At 42.3% G+C, this 24,441-nt stretch overlaps 1 protein-coding gene across 13 annotated transcripts in view; it reads right to left on the reverse strand.

Annotated features, from left to right (window-relative positions):
- Positions 1 to 4,004: 4,004 nt before the first annotated feature.
- Positions 4,005 to 24,441, reverse strand: part of GART (phosphoribosylglycinamide formyltransferase, phosphoribosylglycinamide synthetase, phosphoribosylaminoimidazole synthetase) — a 38,211-nt gene continuing 17,774 nt past the window's right edge. For all 13 annotated transcript variants that reach the window (XM_003319054.6, XM_009455531.5, XM_063803531.1 and 10 more), the window contains 12 exons: positions 23,991 to 24,222; positions 21,406 to 21,500; positions 20,113 to 20,222; positions 19,571 to 19,769; positions 16,556 to 16,807; positions 16,188 to 16,340; positions 10,475 to 10,681; positions 9,004 to 9,141; positions 5,191 to 5,321; positions 4,778 to 4,919; positions 4,455 to 4,570; positions 4,005 to 4,358 (listed from right to left, as the gene is read on the reverse strand). In XM_003319054.6, coding sequence (XP_003319102.2) covers positions 4,167 to 4,358; positions 4,455 to 4,570; positions 4,778 to 4,919; positions 5,191 to 5,321; positions 9,004 to 9,141; positions 10,475 to 10,681; positions 16,188 to 16,340; positions 16,556 to 16,807; positions 19,571 to 19,769; positions 20,113 to 20,222; positions 21,406 to 21,500; positions 23,991 to 24,222 — 1,967 coding nt within the window. In that variant the 3' untranslated portion in view covers positions 4,005 to 4,166. The remainder of the gene's footprint in view (positions 4,359 to 4,454; positions 4,571 to 4,777; positions 4,920 to 5,190; positions 5,322 to 9,003; positions 9,142 to 10,474; positions 10,682 to 16,187; positions 16,341 to 16,555; positions 16,808 to 19,570; positions 19,770 to 20,112; positions 20,223 to 21,405; positions 21,501 to 23,990; positions 24,223 to 24,441) is intronic.

Below are 24,441 nucleotides of genomic sequence, written 5' to 3' on the forward strand. Positions count from 1 at the left end.
AACCTCCGCCTCCAGGGCTCAAGCAGTCCTCCTGCAGGCTTCAGCCTCCCGAGGAGCTGGGACTACAGGCACATGCTCCATGCCTGGCTAATTTTTGTATTTTTAGTAGAGATGGGGTTTCAGCATGTTGGCCAGGCTGGTCTCAAACTCCTGACTTCAAGTGGTCCACCCACCTCGGCCTCCCAAAGTGTTGGGATTACAGGCGTGAGCCACCGCGCCCGGCCCTTTCTTTCTTCTACTTCTTATTATTTTTGAGACAAGGTCTCACTCCGTCACCCAGGCTGGAGTGCAGTGGTGTAATCCCAGCTCAATGCAACCTCTGCCTTCCAGGTTCAAGTGGTTCTCCTGCTTCAGCTTCCAGAGTAGCTGGGATTACGGGCAAGGGCCACCATGCCCGGCTAATTTTTGTATTTTTAGTAGAGATGGCATTTCACCATGTTGGCCTGGCAGGTCTCGAACTCCTGACCTCAAGTGACCCCCCTGCCTCGTCCTCCCAAAGTGCTGGAATATAGGCCTGAGCCACCACACATAGCCACACCTGGCTAATTTTTATATTTTATTCTTTGTAGAAATGGTTTCTTGCTATGTTGCCTAAGCTGGTCTGGAACTCCTGGACTCAAGCAATCTTCCCTCCTCGGCCTCCCAAAGTGCTGGGATTACAGGTGTATGGTACTGCACCCAGCCTGGACATTTCATATAAATAGAATTGTATAATATGTGGTCTTTTTTTTTTGAGACAGAGTCTCACTCTGTCGCCAGGCTGGAGTGCAGTGGCACGATCTTGGCTCACTGCCACCTCCGCCTCCTAGGTTCAAGCAATTCTCCTGCCTCAGCCTCCTGAGTAGTTGGGACTACAGGCGCGCACCACCACGCCCAGCTTATTTTTTATTTTTATTTTTTCTTCTTTTTTCTTGAGACGGAGTCTCGCTCTGTCGCCCAGGCTGGAGTGCAGTGACGCGATCTTGGCTCACTGCAAACTCTGCCTCCCGGGTTCACGCCATTCTCCTGCCTCAGCCTTCCGAGTAGCTGGGACTACAGGCGCCCGCCACCATGCCTGGCTCATTTTTTGTACTTTTTTAGTAGAGACGTGGTTTCACCATGTCTCTACTTTTTTAGTAGAGATGGGGTTTCACCATGTTGCCATGAAACATTTAATAAGGAAATCTCGATCTCCTGACCTCGTGATCCGCCCGCCTCGGCCTCCCAAAGTGCTGGGATTACAGGCGTGAGCCACCGCACCCAGCCGCTTATTTTTATTTTTAGTAGAAATGGGGTCTCACCATGTTGGCCAGGATGGTCTCAATCTCATGACCTGGTTATCTGCCTGCCTCAGCCTCCCAAAGTGCTAGGATTACAGGCATGAGCCACCGAGACCAGCCAGTCTTTTTTTTTTGGTGGTGGTGGTGTTGTTGAGAAAACGTCTTACTCAGGCTGGAGTACAGTTGTGCGATCACAGCTCACTGAAACTTCGACCTCCTGAGCTCAAGGAATCCTCCTACCTCAGCCTCCCAAGTAGCTGGGACTACAGGTGTGTGCCACCATGCCTAATTTTTGTTTTATTTGTAGTGATGGGGGTGTCACTATGTTGTCCAGGCTGGTCTTGAACTCCTGGGCTCAACTGATCCTCCTACCTGGGCCCCCCGTGCTGGAATTACAGGTGTGAGCCACCATGCCTGGCCGCATGTGGTCATTTATGACTGAATTTTTTTTTTTTTTTTTTTTTGAGACGGAGTCTCGCTCTATTGGCAGGCTGGAGTGCAGGGGCGTTAGCTCACTGCAACCTCCGCCTCCCGGATTCAAGCAATTCTCCTGCCTCAATCTCCCTAGTAGCTGGGACTACAGGTGCACACCACCACGCCCAGCTAATTTCTGTATTTTTATTAGAGACAGGGTTTCACCATGTTGGCCAGGATGGTCTTGATCTCTTGACCTCGTGATCCACCTGCCTCGGCCTCCCAAAGTGCTGGGATTACAGAGCTGAGCCACTGCACCTGGCCCTGAATTCTTTCACTTAGCATAATACTTCAAGGTTCACCCACACTGTAGCATGTGTTAGTATTTCATTCCTTTTTATAATTGAATAGTATTCAATGTATGGATATATTTATCCATATATTTATCAGTTCATTTGCTGATGAACATTTGCATTATCTCCACTTATGAATCAGTTTTTAACTGTTAATTAACATTTGGCTCCAGATAAAGGAAAATGATCTAACACTGTGGTAAATGTAAAATTTACATGGCTTGTGAAAGAATGGCTGTCAAGAGATGGTCTCTTTTAAACAGTGGAGGAGGCAAATGTATGCATTAGAATTGCTGAAAAACACTTTGGGAGGTAAAGACAATTTTGGTTTTAAAAAGGCCAAAGGAGGGCCGGGTGCGGTGGCTCACGCCTGTAATCCCAGCACTATGAGGGCCAAAGCAGGCAGATCAAACGAGGTCAGGAGTTGGAAACCAGCCTGGCCAGCATGGTGAAACCCCGTCTCTACCACAAATACAAAATGAGCCGGGTGTCGTAGTGCATGCCTGTAATCCTAGCTACTCAGGAGGCTGAGGCAGGAGAATCACTTGAACCCGGGAGGCAGAGGTTGCAGTGAGCCAAGATCTTGCCACTGCACCCCAGCCTGGGTGACTGAGTGAGACTGTCTCATCAAAACAACTATATGAATGATATTTGCCTACTTTAATTGACAAGGGAATAGAGAGACACAGTGGATGAGAAATGTGCCTGAAGTTTTATGCTTGAATCTAAAAGCCACCAACTCTCCCCCTAATCCTCTAGTGACTTGCAGAGAAGTATGGATCTTTATAAACCACAGGATAATTAAACTTTACTGAAGCTAAAATCTGGGGATTACAGAAACTGTCAATAATTAGAGGAACGTTTAATGATACTTCAAAGCATAAAGGATACTATCCTTCAGAAATGGGAGCTATCCAGAAATCTTAACACACCAGATTATGATCACGATGGTCGGAAAAGTCTCAAATCAGCTATACAATATAAGGAAGATATACTGCCTTGTTAGACTTGGGGAAGAGATAGTCACTTGACACTGATCAGAAGGAAGCTGGGCAACTTTTACACACTGGAATCTATAACCAAGATTATAAACGGAACCCAGGTGATACACTTGGGTTTGTCCTCATGTTTCTTTTCCTCATTTTAACTCAGATACATCCAGCAGTCATGGCTTCAAAAGCATATGATCAAAGATCAGAAAACACATAACTTATTATTTTATTTATTTATTTATTTATTTATTGAGATGGAGTCTCGCTCTGTCGCCCGGGCTGGAGTGCGGTGGCACGATCTCAGCTCACTGCAAGCTCTGCCTCCCGGGTTCACGCCATTCTCCTGCCTCAGTCTCCCAAGTAGCTGGGACCACAGGCGCCCGCCACCACACCCAGGATAATTTTTTTTTTTTTGTATTTTTAGTAGAGACGGGGTTTCACCGTGTTAGCCAGGATGGTCTCGATCTCCTGACCTCGTGATCTGCCCGCCTCAGCCTCCCAAAGTACTGGGATTACAGGTGTGAGCCACCGCACCCAGCCCATTATTATTTTTTGAGACAAGTCTCGCTCTGTTGCCCAGGCTGGAGTGCAGTGGCATGATCTTGGCTCACTGCAACCTCCACCTCCTGGGTTCAAGCGATTCTCCTGCCTCAGCCACCCGAGTAGCTGGGATTACAGGTGCGTACCACCACACCCAGCTAACTATTTTTTGTATTTTTAGTAGAGATGGGATTTCACTGTGTTAGCCAGGATAGTCTCGATCTCCTGACCTCATGATCCGCCTGCCTCGGCCTCCCAAAGTGCTGGGATTACAGGCGTGAGCCACTGTGCCCAGCTGAAAACATAAAACTTATAAACATGGAGGTGATTCGTCATGTTGTCAGGCAATACCAAAAAAAAAAAAAGAGGGGGTGACGGTTAGAAAAAGAGCATAAAAAAGACCAAGAAAACTGTATGTCTCAGATATGCTGCACTAACTAGTCTTGTTTTTAGTGAGTCTCTATTTATTAAAAAAATAGATGAAGTAAGGGTGAGGTCTTTTTTGTCTTTTAGCAGTTTTTCTTTTGGGCCAAGTCCATGATAAAAAACCACCATGCAAACAGCAAATAATTCTTTCTAAACTGGCCCCATTTCTGAATTAAAAGGCTTCATTCCTCTTTAACCCAACAGATCTTGCCATTTTCTCCAAGCTGTACAGTTCCACTGGCCACCAGCTGAAGGGCTGCAGGAAATATTTTATGTTCTACTAATTTTACTCTTTCAGAAAGAGTTGCGACAGTATCACCCCTCTTCACGGGAACAGCTTCTTGCAAAATAATTTGTCCAGCATCCACATCTTCCTGGAAAAGTAAGCAAAAGTTTTGAACATCACCTTCTAGCCAGTGTAATTTACATCTGACTACTAATATTATGTTGGTAGAAAAAGACATACTCACAGCTACAAAGTGTACAGTGCACCCAGTAACTGTGACTCCGGTTTCCAGGGCTTGCTCATGGGCATTCGAACCCTTAAAAGAAGGGAGCAAGGATGGGTGGATATTGAGCATTTTTCCTAAAAATTAAAAAAAGCATAGTGGTCAGAATTTAAAAATCCTGGGTATTCTGTTAAAGGAATACGTTTTCCTATCTAGATCCGAAGTCAAACAGGAGTTGGATTTCTGGGATGGGTGTTCACTACTGGGATTGTTTGGCAAGTTATCTGTTCTGGAGACCATTTTCAATTGATTTCCCAATGTGATGTCAAATAATTTTTGCTTACCATTCCACTTTTGGACAAAGGGGCCAGAAAGAATTCTCATGAATCCTGCAAGACAGACTATGTCTATGGAGAACTCTTCAAGGACTAGGTCAATTGCACTGTCAAATTCTACACGATTTTTATACAGTTTATGATTAATTACCTGTAATAGAAAAAGATAAGCACAACCCTTTTCAATGAATTACCAAAAATAATTAAAAACTCAACCTTTACACAGACCATACTTCACTTCCTTGTAAAGATATACCTGATAGAGAGATTATTAAGAAAGGGACAGGATGAAGAAGGCAAGCCCAGCACCCACCCAAAATGGCGAAGTCCCAAGAACAAGTGCCCATATACCAGGGTCCTGTGAGGGCAGATTACGAGCTTAAATATGGCCCACAGCAAAGATATTTTCCCAAGTAACTTACTCTAGTGGGAATACCAGCTCTTTCCGCTTTATCTAACCCAGCCACTGCGGCTTTGTTGGAGATAACAATATCAATTTGTGCAGAGCTATTTGGTTCCCGAGTACTGTCTATAAGTGCTTGCAGGTTCGATCCTGAGAAGGGAGAAAAACAGCAGTGAGCTCATACTACTTCTTCTTTTTTTTTTTTTTTTGAGAGGGAGTCTCACTCTGTCGCCCAGGCTAGGAGTGCAGTGGCACGATCTGGGTTCACTGCAACCTCCACCTCCCGGGTTCAAGCAATTATCCTGCCTCAGCCTCCTGAGTAGCTGGGATTACAGGAGCCCACCACCACACCTGGCTAATTTTTGTATTTTTAGTAGAGATGGGGTTTCACCACGTTGGCCAGGCTCGTCTGGAACTCCTGACATCAGGTGATCCGCCCACCTCGGCCTCCCAAATTTGGGATTACAGGCGTGAGCCACCGCGCCCAACCTCACACTTTTTTAAAAAAGAGATGTGCCATTTTGAATAGGGGACAGTCAAATTTTCTGAATAAATGTCTTGGAAAAGACTGGTGATATGTGAGGCTTCTAAATTCCCTTTCTCTTGGCACAGGCAACTAAAGTAAATATGGAAAAAGCTTCTGTATAGCAATGGAAACAATCAACAAAGTAAGGAGACAACCCACAGAATGGTAGAAAATATGTGCAAACTACCCATCTGACAAGGGATTAATAACCAGAATATATAAGGAGCTTAAACAATTCATTATGGAAAAATCTAATACTCTGATTAAAAATGGGCAAAAGATCTGAATAGACATTTCTTAAAAGAAAACACACAAATTGCAAACAGGTATATAAAAAGGTGCTCAACATCATTATCATCAGAGAAATGCAAATCAAAACTATGACATATTGTCTCGCCCTGGTTAAAATGGCTTTTATCCAAAACACAGGCAATAACATGCTGGCGAAGATGTGGAGAAAAGGGAACCGTCACACACTATTGGGAATGTAAATTAGTACAATTATTATGGAGAACAGTTTGAAGGGTCCTCAAAAATTAAAAAAAAGAGCTACCGTATCATCCAGCAATCCCATTGCTAGGTATATACCCAAAAGAAAGAAAATCAGTGTATCAAAGAGATATCTGCAGTTTCATGTTTATTCTCCCTAGCCAAGATTTGGAAGCAACCTAAATGTTTATCAGCAGACAAATGGATAAAGAAAATGTGGTACATCACACAATGGAGTACTATTCAGCCATAAAAAAGATGAGATCCTGTCATTTGCAACAACATGGATGGAACGGAAGGTCATTAAGTTAAGTGAAATAAGTCAGGCACAGAAAGACAAACCTCACATGTTCTCACTTATTTGTGGGAGCTAAAAATTAAAACAGTTGAACTCATGATGATAGTGCAATGATGGTTACCAGAGGCTAGGAAGGGTAGTGGGAGAGACGGGGAGAGGGGATGCTAATGGGTACAAAAATATAGTTAGAATGAACAAAATCTAGTGTTTGATAGCATAACAGGGTGACTATAGTCAACAATAATTTATTACACATTTTAAAATAACTGGAAGAGGCTGGATGTGGTGGCTCACACCTATAATCCCAGCACTTTGGGAGGTCAAGGCAGGCGGATCATACTGAGGTCAAGAGTTCAAGACCAGCCTGACCAGCCTGGCCAACATGATGAAACCCCATCCCTACTAAAAATACAAAAAATTAGCCAGGCATAGTGGCAGGTGCCTGTAATCCCAGCTACTCAGGAGGCTGAGACAGAAGAATCACTTGAAACTGGGAGGCGGAGTTTGCAGTGAGCCGAGTCTGTGCCACTGCACACCAGCCTGGGCGACAGAGTGAGACTCTATCTCAAAAACAAAAACAAAAACAAAACAAAAAAAAACTGAAATAAAATAACTGGATTGTTTGTAACACAAAGAATAAATGCTTGAGGTGATGAATACCCCATTTACAGGGATGTGATTATTACAGGTTGTATGGCTGTATCAAAAGATCTCATGTACCCTATAAATATATATACCTACCATGTACCCATACAAATTAAAAATTAAAAAAACTCCCTTCCTCTTGGGATAATGGATTAATAGATTGTGAAAAGCACAGATATTCCTGGATGGCCTCCAGTTCCATCCATATTGCTGCAAATGACGTGGTTTAGGATATGTAATTGCTCCTAGGATATGTAATTGCTCCCACAAATTCTGTATCTTGTGATCTAGCATTGTAGTAGAAACAGTATAACATTATGTTAAAACTGACTGATGAGAAATAAGCTGCTTAATTAAGCAAGAAAAACGGACCCTCTCAAGAACAAACCACTATGCTATGACTCTTACAATAGTTTCTTTAAAAAAAAAAATTTTAGATTCGGGGGTACACACGCTTGTTTATTACATGGGAATGTTGTATAATGGTGGGGATTGGGCTTCTAGTGTACCTATTACCTACATAGTGAACATTATACCTGATAGAAAAATTTTCAACCCTCACCTCTTCTCCCACACTTCCCTGTTTTGTATCTATTGTTTCCATCTTTATTTATTTATTTTTTTTTTGAGATGGAGTCTTGCTCTGTCTCCAGGCTGGAGTACAGTGGTGCAATCTCAGCTCATTGCAACCTCTGTCTCCAGGGTTCAAGCAATTCTCCTGTCTCAGCCTCCAGAGTAGCTGGGACTACAGACGTGTGCCACCATGCCCAGCTAATTTTTCTATTTTTAGTGGAGACAGGGTTTCACCATGTTGGCCAGGATGGTCTCGATCTCTTGACCTTGTGATCCGCCCGCCTCAGCCTCCCAAAGTACTAGGATTACAGGCGTGAGCCACAGCACCCGGCCCTATTGTTTCCATCTTTATGTCCACATGTACCCACTGTTTAGCTCCCACTCATAAGTGAGAACATGCAATATCTGGTTTTCTGTTTCTGAGGCAGTTCACTCAGGATAATGGCCTCCAGTTCCATCCATATTGCTGCAAATGATGTGGTTTTATTCTTTTTTATGGCTGCATCTTACAATAGCTTCTTTGCTTTATTATCAACTTGGGCCTAAAGTACATTAAAACCTTAAGATCGACCTGTAAAGCAATTAAACTTCTGGGAATGAATCCTGAAGAAATATCAGAGCTGGTTGTGGTGCTGCATGCCTGCAGTCCCAGCTACTCGGGGGGCTAATAAGGTGGAAGGATTGCTTGAGGCCAGAGCTGGAAGCTGCAGTGTACTATGACTGCATCTGTGAATAGCTACTGTACTCTAGCCTGGGCAACATAGCAAGACTGTCTCAAAAAGAATCATTATGATCTTGGCCATCAAATAAAAAAAAATCACATATGCATTTAAGAACATACTGAATATTTGCAAGAATGTTCATAGCAGTGTTACTTACAATAGAGGGAAAAAAATCAGGCTACATCCATCTGAGAGAATACAATACTCTTATTACTTTACCCCTCTATCCATAAAGGTCAAACATAAACTTCTTCTTATTAATAAGATAACAATAAAAATTCCTCAACTGTTTTCAGACTTTTCAACAACAAAGCTATGATACAAAATGAGCTGGAGCTTCTATCTTTTCTGGTTTCTCTTTAACCAGCTTTCTGACATCCTTTACTTTTTTCTTTGGGAGCTGTCTCAAATTCCTAAGAAAAGTGGAAAGACTAAGAATGCTGAAAAGACAAAGACAACCCTCATGATTCCCCCCAGTCCCTAGACTCTGCCGAGAGTGACCTTACAATCTCACAAGAGTGCGGGGAGGAAAGGAAGGGCAGTCAACAGCTCTACAGTGAAGGGGAAGCCACATCTCACCTGTTCCAGATATTAAGACAGCCACTCTGGCCTTTTTTTTTCCAAAAGAGAAATGATTTGTCAGGGAGCCATTCTTCAACACTGACCCATTTATTTGCATGCTTTCAATCAGATTCTTGACTTTCACACGTGGGGAACCTTCATTTCAAACATATCCATAAATAAGTAAAGAACAATTGTGAATTAACAGGAATAATGGAAAGAAAAATATTTTATGAAAACTTTAGGGTATGTTTTATCCTGAAAATAAGATAATGCAAGGACTAAAATGAACAACACATTTGTATCACTTAACACTACTCATTCATAAAAACTTCCAAAAGGTGAACATATGTAATTACTTCAACTAAAAGCTGCAGATCACATCACTATCTTGAAGTGCACGGTGGATATATATGACTGCCTGCCAGTATTCTGCCCCTACTCCCCAAATCTTCCTAGTGAGACCACCCACAGTAGTGCCATGATCTCCTGGTCTCGGGGATAAGCATGTGACCCAGCAAAGCCATTTAAAGGCTTGATATGCGATGTTAAGAAAAAGAGGGTCTCTCTTTTTTTCTCTTTTTGAGACGGAGTCTCGCTCTGTTGCCCAGGCTGGAGTGCAGTGGCGCGATCTCGGCTCACTGCAAGTTCCGCCTCCTAGGTTCACGCCATTCTCCTGCCTCAGCCTCCCGAGTAGCTGGGACTACAGGCGCCCGCCACCACGCCCGGCTAATGTTTTGTATTTATTAGTAGAGACGGGGTTTCACCGAGTTAGCCAGGATGGTCTTGATCTCCTGACCTCGTGATCCACCCGCTTCGGCCTCCCAAAGTGCTGGGATTACAGGCGTGAGCCACCACGCCCGGCTGGGTCTCTCTTTCTTATTGTAATGTGAGCTGAAGGATGTTATCTTTCCGGCATTTGGAGAACCCGCTTGAAAATGAATCCTACACAATAGAGGAAAGAAAGGCAGATACAGGTAAAGTCAACAGGGTCTGACTTTTTTTTTTCTATTTTTTATTTTTGTGAATCTTCTCTGTATCGTTCCAATTTTAGTATGTGTCCTGCCAAAGCAAGCATGTGACGTCTTTGTTAGTGAATCTGAGTGGATTTTCTGCCCCTCTGCCAAGTTCTAGCACTTCTCGCAGAGTCCTGACTGATACAGTACTTGTCAGGGTGCTTGCTCGCTATTCCTTGAATTGAGCGGAGTGACAAAGCAGAGCCATGAGATCTTGTGTGTAGGGAGATTACTTTGGGAAGCGATCCTGTGGGGTGTGGCTGTGCATGCATGAATGCTTAGTTCTGAGGCAGAAATGAAGAGATACGTGGTATCGCTGGGGTGGGTGCTGTCATGATACATCTGTGTAAAGATAGTTGCCATAGCGATGGCTGCACTAAAAGGTGGGCAGAAAGCTTGTGAGGCAAGGCTGAGGTATAGCTAAAATTATACAGCTAAAATTATATATCTAAAAATGAATAAGGAGCAAGTACCTTCAGCTCGTGCAACCACACTGCCAATCACCCAGGCTTCTTCCTTGTGCTGCTGGATATCCCTCAGAATCTGCTCTGTCTGCTCCTTTGATACCACAAGGACAGCGCCAACCCCACAGTTAAATGTTCTGGCCATCTCTTCCTCAGAGAGGTGTCCTTCCTGCTGTAACCATGAGAAGACCCTGGGGATCCTCCAGGTCTGGGCATCTGAAAAAAATAGACACGAATTGTTTGATTTTCCTACCTTCTCAAAGTACAAAAGTATGCACATATTCAAAGATGTGGAAATTATAATCAGGCTCTGCTATTTTATGTAGGGTAAAACTATAAACTGGCCTCTGAGAACTTTTTATTTGGGGATCCATTTGTACCTTAGACATTAAGAACATTTTTTTGTTGACACACTTGGCCAGTACTCACAAATGAGTGAGGTTTTGTGCTACATTAACTAACTAGACCCTTAGACATTCCCTAATGGATCAGATGAGCTAGTAGCTGAATTCCAGCAAAGGTCAGTATACCATCCTTTTGTGAATGTTTGGCTGAGTCTTTGCGATGACCAAAATGCACCCAAAGTACAATGCAAAACTAGATGGCTTATCTACATATTTAGAGAAAATGCATACACTCCTCAAGAAAAGTTATGTTAATGGAAGGCGGATCAACACCCTCTCCCTCTCATTCTTTTTAAAATTTAGACTTCCTAGGTCTGCTATAAGAATACATTCTCTCGGCCGGGCGTGAGAATCCCAACACTTTGGATTACATGCCTGTAATCCCAACACTTTGGGAGGCCGAGGTGGGCGGATCACGAGGTCAGGAAATCGAGACCACCCTGGCCAAGATGGTGAAACCCATTCTCTACTAAAAATACAATAATTAGCTGGGCGTGGTGGCGCACGCCTGTAGTCCCAGCTACTCGGGAGGCTGAGGCAGCAGAATCACTTAAACCTGGGAGGTGGAGGTTGCAGTGGGCCGAGATGGTACCACTGCACTCTAGCCTGGTGGACAGAGTGAGACTCCGATTCAAATTGAAAAAAAAAAAAAAAAAAAAAAAAAAAAAAAATCTCTCTTATCACAAATAATACAACAAAAATCTCTAATAAAAATTTTTCGGTAAAGGTCTATATACACACACACAACATTTCTGAATTTAAAAAGAATCTGGATAGTTCTTTGGAATCTACGATTATGGGATCTGATTTTTTTAAAAAACTATACTGAATTAAATTATTTATGATGCTCTTAAGAAAGGGAAGCCAATGTGAACTCAGCTTTTTATTAAATAATAAGGTTTACTATCAGTTCTGCCTATTTATTTGATTTATTTATTGGATAATTTTTTTTTTCTTTGAGACAGGATCTGGCTCTGTTGCCCAGGCTGGAGTGCAGTGGCATGAACACGGCTCACTGTAGCCTTGATGTCCCAGGCTCAAGTGATCTTCTCACTTCAGCCTCCTGAGTAGCTGGGACTACAGGCATGCGACACCATGCCTGGCTATTTAAAAATTTTTTTTTGTAGAGACAGGGTCTTACCATGTTGCCCAGTCTAGTTTTGACCTCCTGGGCTTCTTCTGCCTCAGCCTCCCAAAGCGCTGGGATTATAGGCATGAGCCATCATGCTCAGCTGATAATCAGTTTTTTAATACTTTGGAGTTGATACAATTTTTTTTTTTTGAGACAGAGTATCTCTCTGTCGTTTAGGCTGGAGTGCAATGGCGTAATCTCGACTCACTGCAACCTCCGCCTCCTGGGTTCAAGCTATTCTCATGCCTCAGCCTCCCGAGTAGCTGGGATTATAGGCATGTGCTACCACACTTGGTTATTTGTGTGTGTGTGTCTCTGTGTGTGTGTGTGTGTGTGTGTGTGTGTGTGTGTATTTTTAGTAGAGACAGGGTTTCATTATGCTGGCCAGGCTGGTCTTGAACTCCTGACCTCAGGGGATCCATCCACCTCAGCCTCCCGAAGTGCTGGAATTACAGGGGTGAGCCACCATGCCCAGCCTGAAGTTGATACAATTTTAAAAATGAGGCCGGGTGCGGTGGCTCAGGCCTGTAATCTCAGCACTTTGGGAGGCCGAGGCCCGCGGATCACGAAGTCAGGAGTTCGAGACCAGCCTGGCCAACGTGATGAAACCCCATCTCTACTGAAAATACAAAAATTAGCTGGGCATGGAGACGCACATCTGTAATCCCAGCTACTCGGGAGGCTGAGGCAGGAGAATCACTTGAACCCGGGAGGTGGAGGTTGCAGTGAGCTGAGATCGCACTACTGTACTCCAGCCTGGGCGACAGGGTGAGACTCTGTCTAAAAAAATAAAAATGAATCACATGTCTATGACTCTTAGATTCAATTCCATTTATAGTAGCTGGGAAATGTCCATTCTTAATAGTTGAGCTCAGATTTAGTAACTACATTGTTCACTATGCTCTCAATAGTTAAAAGTAAATAGCAACTTAAAACTAAATAGTGGTACATCTGTAAAATGGAATACTTGTTATCAAAAATGATGCTACTAAGACAAGGAGATAGTGATGACATATTTAATGGCAGGGCAAGTAGCAGATTACCAAATTATGATCTTGTTTTAGTGAAGTTTTACAAAATATTTATAGGAAAAAACACTGGCAGACTAAGAGTCTAGCTTCTATAAATGAACAAGTACCTCATGAATAATGTAAGTTGTAATTTTAATGTTGAAAAGTCCTGGCCGGGTGTGGTAGCTCATGCCAGTAATCCCAGCGCTTTGGGAGGCTGAGATGGGCAGATTGCTCTGAGCCAGGGAGTTTAAGATCAGCCTGGGCAATGTAGTGAAACCCCGTCTCTACTAAAAATGCAAAAAATAGCCAAGTGTGGTGGCGTGTTACCTGTGGTCCCAGCTACTTAGGAGGCTGAGGTCGGAGAATCACTTGAACCCAGGACGTTGGGGCAATAGTGAGCTGTGATCGCACCACTGAACTCCAGTTGGGGCGACAGAGTGACACTCTGTCTCAATAAAAAACAAACAAAAAAACCCCCAGAAGTCCTTACTTAAATCTGTTGGCAAAGTATGATTCCTGGAAGAAACTTTAGAGGCTGATGCAAGGAATTGTGCAATGGCTTTTATTGGAATACAGACATTTGTGTAACTCAAACTATAACTGCTTTCAGGAATATGGCTATATCACTTTCAGTTTCTTAATGAGGTGACTACTATGTTGTTTTTAACTAGTGGTGTGCTAGAGCCAGCTTGTAGAGACTGTTAAACAGCCATTTTTAAAGCAGCTATGATGGGAGTATTTATACCACAAAAACTGGCAAATGCACAAATCAGTCCTGCCTCCTTTCCCCATTCATCAGCAGGCCACTGTTTTTTAACTATTTGAAAAGGATGATGAATGAACTACTTATTAAGGTTCTTATATATGCTCACCAGAAAGCATTTCTACCCAAGGAATGTCTTGAACCACTAGTTTCACCCTCCTATGAATCCTTCAACTCCTTATTATGCTCAGTCCATGGACCTGGAAGAGACTCCCACCCAGCCTAGCCTGGCCTGTCTGTTTTGCTTCCCTGACTAGGCTGAAATCCCATCTGACCACTCTCCCAGCTTCCCTTGCCGATTTCCTCACTTCCACACAACCTACCTCTGACTCTTCAGTTCTCTCCGAGCTTCACATACGCTCTGACTCTTGGGTTAGCTCACCATATCTACTCACCTCTATCACTCTGACTGCTTCTCCCCAATGAATGACCCCAATACCTGCTTAGTTCAGCTGGATCAACCTAACTAATCTATTTTTTTTCTGTTCTTGCTTCAAGGCTATATACATGCTTTTACTCTGGGAGAAAAACTACATGAGCAGCTTCACCTTCACCTGTGCCTTCAGTCCTGCTCGCTGTCTCACTCCTGTTTGACCTTGACTGCTTTATCCACTCCTCTCTTCAAGCTCCCACCCCAGGCCTGCTCATCTCACTAACACTTCACAGAGAAATTATTTTATGTAAACTCCCTCAGTTTCTACTCCGTCAAACCAATGTGTATTAGTTGACTATAGCTGGAAAAGTTTCTCTGACTTTATTTTACAAAAACAAGGAAGGGAGGGGCCGGGCACAGTGGCTCATGCCTGTAATCCCAGCACTTTGGGAGGCCAAGGCGGGTGGATCATGAGGTCAAGAGATTGAGACCATCCTGGCCAACACGGTGAAACCCCGTCTCTACTAAAAATACAAAAATTAGCCGGGCATGGTGGCGGGCACCTGTAGTCCCAGCTACTTGGGAGGCTGAGGCAGGAGAATCAGTTGAATCCGGGAGGCGGAGGTTGCAGTGAGCTGCGATTGCGCCACTGCACTCCAGTCTGGAGACTCCAGCCTGGCGACAGAGCGAGACTCCAACTCAAAAAAAAAAAACAAAAAAAAACGAAAAACAAAAAACAAAAAAGAACACAGGGAGGGAGGACTCTGTCCCTCACTTTTGCTGCATGCATAAAATTATTCCACTTCCCTTTTACCAGTATGTTTCTTCAAACAGAAATCTCTACCCACTGTCTCCACAACTCTGCCACAACAATCTAGTGGGTGGTATCTATGTCCAGCAAACTGACTTTTGACCTAACTCTAAAATACACTGGTCTTTTTCTAGTGCTTATTCTAGATCTTTGTGCTGTACCTGACACTGCAGACCAGTGTCACGTTAAAATCCTACCTTGGGGCCGGGCGCGGTGGCTCATGCCTGTAATCCCAGTACTTTGGGAGGCTGAGGCGGGCGGATCACTTGAGGTCAGGAATTCGAAACCAGCCTGGCCAACAAGGTGAAACCCTGTCTCTACTAAAAATACAAAAATTAGCCGGGCATGGTGGCGGGTGCCTGTAATCCTAGCTACTTGGGAGGCTGAGGCAGGATAATTGCTTGAACCCAGGAGGCAGAGTTTGCAGTGAGCTGAGATCGTGCCACTATACTCCAGCCTGGACTACAGAGTGAGACTGTCTAAAAAAAAAAAAAAAAAAAAAAAAAAGAAAAGAAAAAATCCCATGTTGGTTTGATGATAATACTTTTACATGGTTTACCCTCTGCTTTGGACTGTTCTTTTCAGTCACTCTACTTTGAGAAACAACCTTTTGGTCTCCCTCATTCTCTTGGCTATAACTATTACTACGTGCAAATAACCACCCAATTTATCTTCAGCATGACTTCAACTTCTGCTCACAGTCACCTTGGAATAAACACACTGAAGATTTAAAAACCTTCTACTCCAAACTTACTCTTCTTCCTATGTTAATGATGTTACCACCTACTCACCTGCTTAACTAGAAACCTGAGACTTCTTTTTACTTCTAAGCATAAAATGATTCTCCAATGTGCCTCCCTTCTCTATGCCTTGGTTTAGGTCCTTTTATCTCGAATATGGATTACTTAATAGCTAACATTTCCTTTCCTGGTGTGTAGGGCTCCATCTTAATAGAGCTTGAAGTTACCAATCCCCTTGGAGGACCTACTTATCCAGTACTTCAACTTTATGTAAGCCAATTACATGACAATATTTTATGTCTTATAAATACAGATAATGAAGCAAAAGGAGATAGAAAAGGGTCGAGTTTTTCCCTCCCAAAACCCCCAATGATTAAGAATTTTCCATGTGTAATCATGTGTACATTAACTACCCATAGTTTTCTCGCACAATGCATTTTTTTCCTCAGCAATTTTCTGAACAGAAGTTCGTTTTAGTGATCTTACCTAAATCTACCCCAAGTTTCTCAGGGAGGACTCTGGGGATGTTCTCTAGTAATCCTCCACCAGTAATATGGGCAAAGGCTTTGACATGTCCTGAACGTAGGACAGGTAACAGTGAATGGCTATAGATTCTGGTAGGCGTGAGAAGTAAGTCCCCTGCATGTTGAAGAGAGAAGACAAAAACTTAGCCTATGAATAGAAAACCAAAACATAAAAATCAACCTGGAGAATGACACCAGCTCTACAATAATGACCAAGTAGCAAACCAAGGTAATTCATTCCCTTTTAGCTCTAAGTAATCAGAGACTAAAACCACTAAATGCTTGCTCAGGCATTTCCAAGCAGGACAGTTTAAACATGAGGGAGTTTACCTAAAGTCTGGTCACCACAACCATCAGGTGCTGGAGAGGAGTACTGGAGGGAAGATTTTGCCACGATTTTCCTCACAAGGCTAAATCCATTGCTATGAAGACCAGATGAAGCTATTCCAACAACAACATCACCCTCAGTGATTCTTTCCAGGTGAGGGAGTTTCTGATCTCGCTCCATGGCACCAACGGCAAACCCAGCTAGGTCATACTCTCCAGGGGGATACATGTCAGGCATTTCTGCTGTTTCACCTCCTGGTGGGATAAGACAAGAACAAAGAAATCAGAGTATTTATAAATCTGTCTAGGAAACAGTGGCACAGGCTACTCTTAACATGAACAACTAACACATGGCTATGTTCTGCAAATATTTAAGAAAATGTACTCTACCAGCTGTCTAACAGAACTTTCCACCAAGCATGATTTCAGGAGAAATAGCACTTGTTTCCACAAAGGGTGAGATTAGGTAGCACCTCTACAAGTATATATGCAGCCGCCAAACACCACTGCTTTCACAGAATGAATGCTCAGTTGAATATAACATCATTTCTATAGCTGTTTAGTTTCAAAACTGCTTTCATATGTATTTGATCTTTATAATCAGTCCATTTTTCAGGTGATGATACAGCCTTAAAGAAGTGACTTAACTGGGACTGCCCAATTCCAAATACCCTAGCTTAAAAAGTATAGCATTTTACTTACAATTATATCATGTCAAGATATAAGGTATAGGCAGACTCCAAATAAGAAACTGTGTTCTAAACGGTGGTTGAAAGGCAATTTTTGTTTGTTTCAAACTTTATTCCCAGGCTTCTTTAGCTTAATTAGCTACAAAGAATAAATTGTGGGCTGGGCATCGTGGCTCACGCCTGTAATCCCAGCACTTTGGGAGGCCGAGGCAGGTGGATCAGGTCAGGAGTTTGAGACTATCCTGGCCAACATGGTGAAACTCTGTCTCTACTAAAAACACAAAAATTAACCAGGTGTGGTGGCTTATGCCTGTAATCCCAGCTACTTGGGAGGATGAGGCAGGAGAATTGCTTGAACCTGGGAGGTGGAGGTTGCAGCGAGCCGAGATTGTGCCACTGCACTCCAGCCTGGGCCACAGAGCAAGACTCCATCTCAAAAAGAAAAAAAAAAAAAAAAGAAGAAATTGTGTATAAGCAAAAACTGAAAAGAGCTGCAGTGTCCAACAGGAATGGGGCTTAAAATATTAGAGATCTAAATTTTATCAGATCCATAAACAATTTCAGAAAGCAGTCATAATGTAAAATAGCAGCTCCTAGTTACTTCATATTTTTTCTTCTTCAGAAGTTGACTCACTTCAGTTTGCCTCATTCTTAATAGCCTCATCAAAACTCCTTACAAGATCTAGAACTTCATCACCATCCCCTCCATTAGCAAGCAGTGCTTTTCCATCCACAGACTATTTGGGCAGAGCTTCAGTCGGTCTCCTTAAACTAGTCAGATTGTCTGCACCAAGCTGGTTTAAGATGCTGGTAGCATTTCTGTCAGCTGCGTTGTCTCAGCATGGCCTGTAATGGTGAAAGTGTTCACTGCCCCAGAGAAATGCTACCAGCATTTTAGGTTGTTAAACTGGATCTCTGGTCTTCATTTGTAAACATACTCACCCCTTCAATACCAGAGATATTGTTTACCCTTAACTTCTTAAGGAGAACTGAAGTTTTTATCATCTGCTGTAGCTGAACCACCTTCTTTCTGTTTCTTTTCCATCATTACGCAATTGTGCCTGCAATTTGGTTGTTTCTTTCATCTTGTCAGCATGGAAAAGGGTCATGTGGAGGACTAGGGTTGGTGCTCAAGGGGTCCTGGGTACACCAGCTGAGATTAGATGCACACATGCGCAGATGCAAGATGGCACAATTTCTGGTTTAAATGGTCATATAAAAGAGGCAGTTTCTGGCCGGGCACGGTGGCTCATGCCTGTAATCCCAGCACTTTGGGAGGCCGAGGCAGGCGGATCACGAGATCAGGAGATTGAGACCATCCTGGCTAACACGGTGAAACCCCATCTCTACTGAAAAATAGAAAAAATTAGCCGGGTGTGGTGGCGGGTACCTATAGTCCCAGCTACTCGGGAGGCTGAGGCAGGAGAATGGTGTGAACCCAGGAGGCAGAGCTTGCAGTGAGCCAAGATCGCGCCACTGCACTCCAGACTGGGTGACAGAGCAAGACTCTGTCTCAAAAAAAAAAAAAAAAAAAAAAAAAGAGGCAGTGTCTTTGGGAGGCTGTGATGGGAAGATAGCTTGAGCCCAGCAATTCAAGACCAGCCTGGGCAACATGGCAAAACCCTATCTCTACAAAAAGTACAAAAATTAGCTGGGTTGGTGACACATGCCTGTAGTTCCCAACTACTTGGGAGGCTGAAGCAGGAAGATCCCTTGAACCCAGGAGGTCAAGGCTGCAGTGAGCTGTGATTGAACCACTGCACTCCAACCTGGGTGACAGAGAGAGACTCCCTTTTTTTTTTTTAATTAAAAAAAGAGGTTGTTTTGTTCCTTGATCAACGTACAGATTCATTTTGCTCAAACATTTCATGTATAAAGACACTTCTATAAAACTTGGGCGTATATTATTATTTATGTCACTCTATGGGAAAATTTGGCTTTAGTTAAGATCCGGAATGCCAGGAACCCATCTGCCTGTACCGTGGGGTCAATAAGGAGGAAATAACTCCTAGACCTGTTTGTTGAGGAGGCTACTGAGACTGATGGGGATGTTAAAAGGTGGCCAAAAATTGGGAAGAAAGATAAGGCCTGCCTGACAGTTTGGGAGTACGGGTCTAGTGGACAAACCCTTGAGGAGGGCTTTGAAGGTAGCAGGCTCTAAATTTAATTCAGGTAGTTTTACCTATATTTCATTTGTGCATATCGCATATATGCATCTTGTGATATACAGTCTCTCTTGCTAGCTACATTGGCACTGATCACATTTTTACATAGGGCTAAAACACAAAAAGAAGAATGACATGTTATTGATTAAAATGGCTGATCATACCAAGGAGAGCACATCCAGCTTTTCCACAAGCTTTAGCAATTCCAGCAACAACAGCTTCAGTTACACTGAGGTCAAGTTTTCCACAGGAAAAGTAATCAAGGAAGAAGAGGGGCTCTGCTCCTTGTGCCAGAATATCATTAACACACATTGCTACCAAATCTTGACCAATGGTATCATGTTTATTGCATAGCTGGGCAATCTATGTAAGAACAATATAAACATCCACATTAGGGAATAAGTTCAAAATTGTATCTTATCCATTTGGCTAGCTGCTCTTAACACCTAAAAACAAAAGAACACAAAATTCTGACAAGCTACTTGGTCTAAAAGCATCCCTTTTTATCCTCTAAAGTACCCTTCCATCCAAATATAATCTAAATAATAATTTGTTATTAGAAATGTGCAGATATTTTAGCCATTTTACATGGTTATTTGGCATGGTCCTTTTTAGCTCATATATGTCAAGAGAAGAAAAATACATATTTGATATAAATTTCCTCGTCTTTCCTAAAAGGCCTTTATTCACAAAGGTGTCTGATTACCTTTAGTTTAGTTCCAACGCCATCTGTTCCAGAGGCCAGAAGGGGATCTTTGAAACCAGCTGCTTTTAAATCAAAAAGACCAGCAAAACCTCCAAGATCAACTTTACAGCCTGTTGGAGAGGAAATTAATTACTTGCTACATTTTAATAGATTAAACATGTAATTATTTAAATGTCTACTAGTTTAAAAAAACCAGTATATTTAGCGGCCTGTGAGATGTACTTCTGGAAGAAATAGATGATTGGAACAGCTGTTCTCAGAGATGACATAATCAAATCAACTGGGAGAATGTAATCATTTAATAGATTAACATGTAACATGTTAATAGGTTAAACATGTATATACATACCACTTGTTCATAAGAATGGCTGAAACAAGAGATGCCCTTCCTGAGTATGAGAGATTGCACCATGTGCTCAAAGAATTGATTAAGAAAGTAATTAAGGCTGGGCGTGGTGGCTCACCCCTGTAATCCCAGCACTTTGGGAGGCCGAGGCGGGTGGATCACAAGGTCAGGAGGTCGAGACCATCCTGGTTAACACAGTGAAACCCCGTCTCCACTAAAAATACAAAAAAATTAGCTGGGCGTGGTGGCGGGCACCTGTAGTCCCAGCTACTCGGGAGGCTGAGGCAGGAGAATGGCGTGAACGCAGGAGGCAGAGCTTGCAGCTAGCCGAGATGGCACCACTGCACTCCAGCCTGGGCGACAGAGCCAGACTTTGTCTCAAAAAAAAAAAAAAAAAAAAAAAAAGAAAGTAATTAAATACTAAAGGACCAGCCAGACATGGTGGCTCATGCCTATAATCCCAGCACTTTGGGAGGCTGAGGTGGGCAGATTGCCTGAGGTCAGGAGTTCAAGACCAGCTTGGCCAACATGGTGAAATCATGTCTCTACAAAAATACAAAAATTAGCCAGGCATGATGGTGGGTGCCTATAATCCCAATTACTTGGGAGACTGAGGCAGGAGAATCGCTTGAAATCAGGAGGCAGAAGTTGCAGTGAGCCGAGATGGTGCCATTGCACTCCAGCCTGGGCAAGACTCTGTCTCAAAAAAAAAAAAAAAAAAAAAAAAAAAGTAAAGGAGCATACATATCCTTTTGAGTTTAACATGATAGATGAGAAATACTTTAATATTAAAGAAAAGAAAGCAGAAGACTGGGTTTGGCTTAAGCAGGGCAAAACTTACAGTAACCAAGCATTGCTTTGGAAAATATTCCTGTTAAATATAAAACCCAAATCCATTCACAATGTATATCAAAGTTAATGAATTAGCAAAGTATAGGATCACTGACCTGATCTGGAAGTGGCTTTTGCTAAAGGCTGAATTTTCTTGACCAGCATATTTCCAGCTGCGATATCTACTCCAGATTCCTTGTAAGTCAAACTCCTAAAGAATTAAAAACAAGTCATCACCTAAACGCCAGGGAAAATTATTTTAATCTTAAAATATTATTTAAAGCAGAAGATATCCCAAGTGATTTTCACATACCCTAAAGTGCTTAAATTTTTTTAAAGTCAGTGCCTGGGCCACATCTATACAGATTCTGATTTAACTGGTCTAGGGCAGGCTCTGGGAATTGAAATGAGTTTGAACAATCTCCCCAGTTGACTTGATTACATCATCCCTGAGAACCGCTATTCTAACTCAATCACCTATTTCTTCCACAAGTACTTCTCACAGGCTGCTAAATATACTGATTCTTTTAAACGATTTTTTATTAAGGTAGAATATACACAACATAAAATTCAGCATCTTAACCATTTTTAAGTGAACAGTTCAATAGTATTGAATACAATTATAATGCTGTGCACCCAGCACCATCATCCATCTCCATAATCCTTTATCTTGTAAAACTGAACGTCTGTCCCAGTTAAATAACTCCCCATTCCCCACTACCCCAGACCCTGGCAACCATCTGTTTAAAAGTAGATATACTGACATTTTGCTGCAACTTTTCTCAGTTCAATTTTGGTATGAACAAGAGAGGAATGCCTAATCAAGTCAAAAAAGTGAAAATTAGATTTGTAAAAACCGTACACAAGTATCCCTAAATAATTAAACTGAGTTCTTAATTTCAATAATATATAACTGTATCTGTTTCCTAATAGCTGAGGACAGTAAACACTATGACAAAAGCAAAACCAGGTAAAGATACTCAGTGCATCATTTCCTTCTGTATAGGACCCACAAGTCGGAGCAGTACATTTAGAGATCAAATTTGTGAATGACACTGCAGATTTTGTAGTCTTGACTTGCAAAAATGAGAACTCTGGCCTGCTGGGATGCAGTGATACATGAAGAAATATATGTTTTTATAGAAGTGTCTTTAAAAAAAGCATACAAAAACAAAAAACAAAAAGACAAGCTGCCAGAATACAGTTGAGTGCATTGGCAGTTAACTCAAATAAAGCCAGCAGCTCTGGGTCACTCTCAGATAGAAAACAAAGACTGATGTTAAAAAACCTTTTCTCCAGTAGCAACTAACACTGTGGCATTTCCATTTTTTCATCTTTATAACTTAAATAATTCAGACTAGAATTGAGATTGCAGTCCCTTGAAATAGGTCATTTCAATGGAATCTAGTCATTTTTAAATGAAAAATAAATTTTTAGCATGGTATTTTGATGTTCTTGATTCTTGGAAAATCTGTGTTTAAACTTTAAAAAAACCTGCCTCTTGGTAACAGTATAGCTTGAATTACGTTGGTAAAAAAATTTTGTCTTAAAATTTATTCATTATCCGTAAATGAACTTCATGAACAATAGCAAATGTGATATATTTTTAAGAAATCAGGCCGGGCACGGTGGCTCACGCCTGTAATCCCAGTACTTGGGGAGGCTGAGGCAGGCAGATCACCTGAGGTCAGGAGTTCGAGACCAGCCCGGCCAACATGGTGAAACCCCATGTCTACCAAAAACACAAAAATCAGCTGGGCACGGTGGCAGGCACCTGTAATCCCAGCTACTCAGGAGGCTGAGGAAGGGGAATCACTTGAACCCGGGAGGTGGAGGTTGCAGTGAGGCGAGATCATGCCACTGCACTCCAGCCTGGGCGACAAGAGCAAAATTCTGTCTCAAAAAAAAAAAAAAAAAAGAAATCAAAACACCCACATTTCCAACTAAGACTTTATTGATTTTACAAGTCAACAGTTTGTACATATCAACAATGAATCAGTAAGAGGTCAAAAAATACATTTTAGTAATAGATACAAACGCAGTGATAAAATGAGACTGTCAAACTTTACAGTATAATCAAATCAAATTACAAAGTTAGATGACCAGTATTCTCATCTTCAGTTCTTTGATAAAACTGTGAACTATGTTTCAAATACAACACTATGTGATAACGCAAGGAATAAAAATCAGTATCAGGCCAAGTGCAGCGGCTCATGCCTATAATCCCAGCATTTTGGGAGGCCAAAGCAGGAGGATCACTTGAGCCCAGGAGTTTCAGACTAGCCTTGGCAACATGGTGAAACCCCATCTCCACAAAAAATACAAAAAAATTAGCCAGGTGTGGTGGCCTGTGCCTGTAGTCCCAGCTATTTGGGAGGCTGAGGCATGAGAACTTGGGCAAGAGAGGAAGACCCTGTTAAAAAAATTAAAAATATAAAATAAAAAAATAGAAAACAAATAAAAATCAGTACCACTGTGATTTTGCTAAACTTTCCAAACTTACGCTATCATGAAGTTTTTTCCATTTAATTTGAGTATTGCTATAACCAGTTTTGATTCAAACAAAATACAAACCAAGATTGTATCAGTCCCACAGAGAGAAAAGAATACTGAATGACTTATAGGGTTAATGAAATGTTCTACATAGCCATTTAGGCCAGTTTCTGAAATGGCACTACAGCTAACTTGCTTAGAGTTTTACCTGGGCTGCTGGAGGAAAGCTATGGCACGAAAGCCGATGTCTTTCCTATAAATTGCTCCCTCAAACTTTATAGCAGCTAGTCCTTTCTTGGCTTCCTCGAGGGCTGATACGAGATTTTCCCGGATGGCTGTGACTGCAAGAACTCTACCCCCATGAGTTACTACTTTGCCATTTTTGAGGGCAGTGCCTGCATGGAACACCTCCAGTCCTAGAGCTTGAGCCTCAGGAAACCCTAGAAGAGAGCATATTTGACATATGATTTGAAATAGCAACAGTATTTCACACCGTGAAGTGATTTACAATTTCCACAAGTTTCTTTCTTTTTTTTTTTTTTAACTTGGCTAGGTGTGGTGGCTCATGCTTATAATTCCAGCACTTTGGGAGGCTGAGGCAAAGACTGCTTGAGTCCATGAGTTCGAGACCAGCCTGGGCAACAGAGCAAGACCTCGCC

The sequence above is a fragment of the Pan troglodytes genome, chromosome 22 (genome assembly GCF_028858775.2).
Source record: "Pan troglodytes isolate AG18354 chromosome 22, NHGRI_mPanTro3-v2.0_pri, whole genome shotgun sequence".
Lineage (NCBI taxonomy): Eukaryota > Metazoa > Chordata > Mammalia > Primates > Hominidae > Pan > Pan troglodytes.